The sequence below is a fragment of the Poromitra crassiceps genome, assembly GCF_964638095.1.
Source record: "Poromitra crassiceps genome assembly, chromosome: 7".
Taxonomy (NCBI): domain Eukaryota; kingdom Metazoa; phylum Chordata; class Actinopteri; order Beryciformes; family Melamphaidae; genus Poromitra; species Poromitra crassiceps.
Genome location: NC_139628.1, coordinates 51111874 through 51119373, shown reverse-complemented (window position 1 = coordinate 51119373; position 7500 = coordinate 51111874). Strand labels below are relative to the sequence as shown.

Sequence of the window (7500 nt, the reverse complement as noted above, 5' to 3'; positions counted from 1 at the left end):
CCATATCGGCCAGATGGTGGCGCTATAACAGACCATTTCGCGTTATGGTCCATATCTTCTGAACCGTGTGTCCTATACTAAAAATTTCACTTCTCAGGGATTCCTTGGATCAATACGCATCTATCCATCTAGGCCCCGCCCATTTGCGTGTGCCTAGATTTTCCGCCATTTTGAATTTTATCAAAAACCTACTTTTGCGAACTCCTCCTAGACCGTTTGGCCAAATCACATAGGAATTATTCTGGGTCATCTATGGACTACCCCGACCCAAAGTTATTAAAGGATTTTGGATACGTGAAACCGTTTTGAAATTATAAATGTCTAAACTTTTGTGTATTTGCTTTTGTTCTTTTCCTGCCCTAAAAGTGTGTGGATGTCAGAAACCATACACCCCCCATCACCCAAACTTTCCACACAGGTTCACGACATCACCCACTACTCAGAGTAAAAAAATTACACCAATCCACCAGACGGTGGCGCTATAACAGCCAATTTCACGTTTGTCGGTCAATAACTTCTGAACCACGAGCCGTAGAATCAAAATTCCACATCTACCGGTTTCCCTGGAGCATCATGCATCTAACCTACTAGGCCACGCCCATTTCTGTCTGTTAGATTTTCCGCCATTTTGAATTTGATCAAAAACCTACTTTTGCGAGCTCCTCTTAGACCGTTTGGCCAAATCACACGAAACTTTTTCTGGGTCATCTATAGACTACCCCGACCTAAAGTTATTAAAGGATTTTGGATACGTGAAACCGTTTTGAAATGATAAATCTCGAAACTTTTAATGAAACACACGCCAACACTAAATTGCCCACAACTCATTAACCGGTCAATTACAACTACTGCTGCTACTACTGCTACCACTCCCACTACTACCAACACTACTACTACTACTATTACTACTTCTGCTACTATTATTACTACTACTACTACTACTACTACTACTACTACTACTGGAAGTTGGAATGTAGCATTTTGGGTGGGGTTAATGTGTTTTGGAGTTCTGCATCTGCTGTAGCATAATACATAGTTGGTTTAGATGTCACACAGTAATGCCCGATCCACAAAGACTTGACACCCACGTTTTAATAAAAACAAGTTTATGCCATAATAAGGTTACATCCGTGCCTTGTCATTGCTGTGGAAGGATGGTCTAGGGGTAAAGTAGCAGACACCAAAGCTGGAGGTCCTGGGTTCAAACCACAGCCAGGTAACTTTTTTATTTTTTGAAAATGTAGAATAAAGGTTAATCTGGATATAATTATGTATAAAGCTGCTGAATACACACTGTGTACATAGCAGAATAACTGAATATGCCTATTCATGGTAACGTCATATTTTGACGTCATCTTGACATTCCTGTGTAGATGTCTAAATGATCCCCAAATCGGCTGTGATTTGACCTAGTCCTGGACGTCACTGAAAGATGATATCAGAACATCATCATGATGTAATTGTGTTTGCTGGGAGCCTTCTTTCAGATATATGAGAGGAAAAACATTCCAATACATTACTGTGTCTTCAGATGGGAAAGGTCCAAAAAGAGAATTCAATCTGACTCATGTGCTCATTGTAACAGCACAACCCACACCAATTAGTTCAAACACCTCCATTCAGGGCAGACTTTTAATGGAAAGTGGTGCATTATGTGTGTAATACAAAAATGTCCTTAATGGTAAATGGACTGCATAACAAGCTGCCATGCTATAGTCACCAAAAGCAATTTCAGGGATAAAACCCATCAACCTTCTCTAGTGGACGCCACTACGCCCTATGGTTTGATGTGTGTGTGGGAAAGACACAATGACAACTGAAAATTCTGATTTCAGAACACAAAAGCTCCATCATGAGACAAGAACTAACCTCTCCTGTTGCAAAACACGTTCTTGAACGCAGCCATCTCGAGCTAACATTTCCAAGATATTGAAAAAGTTCATGAAACACCGCAAAATAAGGAGGCAACATGTGGGATTTTAATTACTGTTACTGACTTACCTGTCTGAAGTTGAAAGTTGTTCATCCCACGTGGGGTTTGAACTTTGAGCCGCAATGGTCTTTAGTTAGCATAAGTCATGAGTTTTACCAAGTGAGCTATCCAGACTGTTGTGTTTAACTTTGTAGACCATCTTATATGTATCTGCAGAGCCAGAGAAGTACTTGTCGTATTTACAGTATGTTCTACCCAAATACCACTTTCTGTCCAGATACTTAAAGGGAAATTGTACACAAAAACTGCTTTCTATCCAAGTACTACTTCAAGTCACAAGTACTTATGTGACCACAACACCCTGACTGACCCCATCACCCTTTACTGACCACTACATCCTTACTGACCTTGCTTGGACCCCGTCATCGCCGCTTGCGGCTATATTTAGGGGTCCAAGCACGAAGTGCGTGGATCCCTATTGTATCTGTTCCGATTTTTTTTTTTTTTCTTCTTCTCCGGTAAAACTGTATGTACAGCAGAAACTGTAATGCTCAGCGTAGCCAGACTGGGCACATAGATTGTAAATGTGCCTCACTACTCAGAAACAAAAAATTACCCATATCGGCCAGATGGTGGCGCTATAACAGACCATTTCGCGTTATGGTCCATATCTTCTGAACCGTGTGTCCTATACTCAAAATTTCACTTCTCAGGGATTCCTTGGATCAATACGCATCTATCCATATAGGCCCCGCCCATTTGCGTGTGCCTAGATTTTCCGCCATTTTGAATTTTATCAAAAACCTACTTTTGCGAACTCCTCCTAGACCGTTTGGCCAAATCACAAGGGGATTTTTCTGGGACTTCTATGGACTACCCCGACCTAAAGTTATTAAAGGATTTTGGATACGTGAAACCGTTTTGAAATGATAAATGTCTAAACTTTTGTGTATTTGCTTTTGTTCTTTTCCTACCCTAAAAGTGTGTGGATCTCAGAAACCATACACCCCCCATCACCCAAACTTTCCACACAGGTTCACGACATCACCCACTACTCAGAGTAAAAAAATTACACCAATCCACCAGACGGTGGCGCTATAACAGCCAATTTCACGTTTGTCGGTCCATAACTTCTGAACTGCGAGCTGTAGAATCAAAATTCCACATCTACTGGTTTCCCTGGAGCATCATGTATCTAACCCACTAGGCCACGCCCATTTCTGTGTGGTAGATTTCCCGCCATTTTGAATTTGATCAAAAACCTACTTTTGCGAGCTCCTCCTAGACCGTTTGGCCAAATCACACAAAACTTTTTCTGGGTCATCTATGGACTACCCCGACCTAAGGTTATTAAAGGGTTTTGGATACGTGAAACCGTTTTGAAATGATAAATCTCGAAACTTTTAATGAAACACACGCCAACACTAAATTGCCCACAACTCATTAACCGGTCAATTACAACTACTGCTGCTACTACTGCTACCACTCCCACTACTACCAACACTACTACTACTACTATTACTACTTCTGCTACTATTACTACTACTACTACTACTACTACTACTACTACTACTGGAAGTTGGAATGTAGCATTTTGGGTGGGGTTAATGTGTTTTGGGGTTCTGCATCTGCTGTAACATAATACACAGTTGGTTTAGATGTCACACAGTAATGCCCGATCCACAAAGACTTGACACCCACGTTTGAATAAAAACAAGTTTATGCCATAATAAGGTTACATCCGTGCCTCGTCATTGCTGTGGAAGGATGGTGTAGGGGTAAAGTAGCAGACCCCAAAGCTGGAGGTCCTGGGTTCAAACCACGGCCAGGTAACTGTTTTATTTTTTGAAAATGTAGAATAAAGGTTAATCTGGATATAATTATGTATAACGCTGCTGAATACACACTGTGTACATAGCAGAATAACTGAATATGCCTATTCATGGTAATGTCATATTTCGACGTCATCTTGACATTCCTGTGTAGATGTCTAAATGATCCTCAAATCGGCTGTGATTTGGCCTAGTCCTGGACGTCACTGAAAGATGATATCAGAACATCATCATGATGTAATTGTGTTTGCTGGGAGCCTTCTTTCAGATGAGAGAGGAAAAACATTCCAATACATTATTGTGTCTTCACATGTGAAAGGTCCAAAAAGAGAATTCAATCTGAATTATCCTTGTCACTCATGTGCTCATTGTAACAGCACAACCCACACCAATTAGTTCAAACACCTCCATTCAGGGCATACTTTTAATGTAAAGTGGTGCATTATGTGTGTAATACAAAAATGTCCTTAATGGTAAATGGACTGCATGACAAGCTGCCATGCAGGGTGCTGGCTATAGTCACCAAAAGCAATTTCAGGGATAAACCCCATCAACCTTCTGTAGTGGACGCCACTACGCCCTATGGTTTGATGTGTGTGTGGGAAAGACACAATGACAACTGAAAATTCTGATTTCAGAACACAAAAGCTCCATCATGAGACAAGAACTAACCTCTCCTGTTGCAAAACACGTTCTTGAACACAGCCACGCAATCTCCAGCTAACATTTCCAAGATATTGAAAAAGTTCATGAAACACCGCAAAATAAGGAGGCAGCATGTGGGGTTTTAATTACTGTTACTGACTTACCTGTCTGAAGTTGAAAGTTTTTCATCCCACGTGGGGTTTGAACTTTGAGCAGCAATGGTCTTTAGTTAGCATAAGTCATGTGCTTTACCAAGTGAGCTATCCAGACTGTTGTATTTAACTTTGTAGACCATATTATATGTATCTGCAGAGCCAGAGAAGTACTTGTCGTATTGACAGTATGTTCTACCCAAATACCACTTTCTGTCCAGATACTTAAAGGGATATTGTACACAAAAACTGCTTTCTATCCAAGTACCACTTCAAGTTTCAAGACATCACCCACTACTCAGAGGAAAAAATTACACCAATCTACCAGATGGTGGCGCTATAACAGCCAACCACCACTACTACTGCTGCTGCTGCTACTACTACTACTACTATTGGCTACTAGTGGCGGCTGTGGCTCAGGAGGTAGAGTGGGTTGTCCACTAATTAGAAGGTTGGTGGTTCGTTCCCCGGCTCCTCCAGTCCGCACGTCGAAGTGTCCTTGGGCAAGACACTGAATCCCAAATTGCTCCCGATGGCTGTGCCAGCACCCTGCGTGGCAGCTGGCCGCCTTCGGTGTGTGAATGGGTTAATGTAGGCACATTGTAAAGCGCTTTGGATAAAAGCGCTATATAAATGCAGTCCATTTACCATTTACCATTTACTATTCTTAGTACTTCTGCTGCTACTACTGCTACCACTCCCACTACTACCAACACTATTACTACTACTGCTACTACTACTACTACTAGTACTGCTTGGAAACCGTCAGGTCACCGGATCTCAACCAAACTTTGTTTACTTGTGCATATACCAAGTCTGAATAAATGTGCACTATCTGACATATACCCCCCAAGTCACCGGAAGCTTGGACCCCGCATCGCCGCTTGCGGCTATATTTATCATTATTATTATTACTGTATCTCTTCTCAACCATCTCTCTCTCCCCCTCCCTCCCTCCCTCCCTCCGTATATCTCCCTCCCTCGCTCAACCATCTCTCTCTCCCCACCCTCTCTCTACCTCCCTCTCTCAACCATCCACTTCTCTCTCTCAACCATCTCTCTCTCCCCACCCGCTCTCTACCTCCCTCTCTCAACCATCCACCTCTCTCTCAACCATCTCTCTCCACCCAACCCTCTCTCTACCTCCCTCCCTCTCTCTCTCTCTCAACCATCTCTCTCTCTCCCGCAACCTTCTCTCTCACCCTCTCTCTCCCTTCAAACCCTCTGTCTCCCTCCCTCCCTCTCTCAACAACTTATCTCTCTCCCTCTCTCAACAACCCCCCCTTTCACTCCCAACCCTCTCTCTCTATCTAGCTCTCTTTCTCTCTCTCTCACACACACACACACACACACACACACACACACACACAGATCATTCTAACATGAATGCCTTTATAGTGGGAGGAGAAGCGGTTAAGAAATACATACACTCAGACACGCACACACGCACACACAAACAAACACACACACACACACACACACACATACACGCACACACGCACGCACACACGCACACACACACACGCACACACACACACACACACACACACACACACGCACACACACACACACACGCACACACACACACACACACACACACACACACACACACACACACACACACACACACACACACACACAAACACACACACGGCGGCACACGCACCAAAAGTTCTTGAACGGCGTGTTGACCTCGAAGCTCCTGCGGTCCACATCTTTGATATTGGCAGCAGTCAGTTCCAGCTGGGCGATGGCCAGTCCGGCTTTATAGTCCTATCACAACACAAATAGAGACACAGTCCGGCTTTATAGTCCTATCACAACACAAATAGAGACACAGTCCAGCTTTATAGTCCTATCACAACAGAGACACAGTCCGGCTTATAGAGACACAGTCCGGCTTTATAGTCCTATCACAACACAAATAGAGACACCAATTAAATATGCAGTGCTTTCAGTCCAGCCGTTTAACCCCTTGATACCTGATGCAGCATTTGTGTGTGTATATCCCTTTAAGACCGCGAACCGCGTCACGTGGTTTGCGGTCTTAAAGGGATACACACACAAATGAGGGATATACACGCAAATGCTGCATCCGGTATCAATGGGTTAAAATCGCCCAAGGTGTTGTGCATTTCGCACATACCGACCCTCAATTAGTGTGCAGAAATGACTGAGGACTTCCCAAGGCAAAACCCTCACAGTGAGAGGGACGGTGCCGATGGGAATTATTGCACTCGCACATCTATTCAGCGCCATCTGCAGGACTGGAAGACGGTGTGTACCGGGAAGAGATGGGATTAAGTCAATGAAAGGTTACAGGATTGGACGTGGGGAAGAACGTAATGGAAGGAGAGAGAGAGGTACAGATTAGTGGGCGGGTCCCCGGTGAAACTCCCAGGGTTCCAAGGGGCATTTCTGTCCAACAGAGTGACCAGGTCAAGGGGTCACCGTGCGCTGCACTTTATAACACCTTTATGTTGAATTTTTTTTCCATACTCGGTTTTCCGACCACTTACTGACTTTTGAAGCGTTTTCCGCGAATCGCGATTTTTAAAAAGGCCACGTTTTAACGTTTCAAAAGTCATCAAAGTGGTCCCTCATTTATTTGTGAAGATTATCTTGCTGAAGACGACGTCCGTCATTTCATGAACGTTTGTTAACCACAGACCTTATTCCAGACGTTTAACCAAAATTTGCATACAAAAATCGGATTGACTTTTAGGAAGGAACCAGGAAGTGCAGGGACTTCTGGGTAAGCCGTGCGTGTGTGTGTGTGTGTGTGTGTGTGTGTGCGTGCGTGTGTGTGTGTGTGTGTGCGAGTGTGTGTGTGTGTGCGAGTGAGTGTGTGGCCAGTGTTCCCTGTGTCATAAAAGGAAAGCGCCTGACAGAAAAAGTTTGCTAAGCACCCGCTGAAGGGGGAATGCAAGTCAAATAA

The 7500-nt window shown here is 43.6% G+C and overlaps 1 protein-coding gene across 1 annotated transcript in view; it reads right to left on the bottom strand.

Moving 5' to 3' along the window:
- Positions 1 to 7500, bottom strand: part of arap2 (ArfGAP with RhoGAP domain, ankyrin repeat and PH domain 2) — a gene marked incomplete at both ends in the record, with an annotated part of 247365 nt that overhangs the window by 171214 nt on the left and 68651 nt on the right. The window contains one exon of the mRNA XM_083640202.1: positions 6229 to 6335. Coding sequence (XP_083496328.1) covers positions 6229 to 6335 — 107 coding nt within the window. The remainder of the gene's footprint in view (positions 1 to 6228; positions 6336 to 7500) is intronic.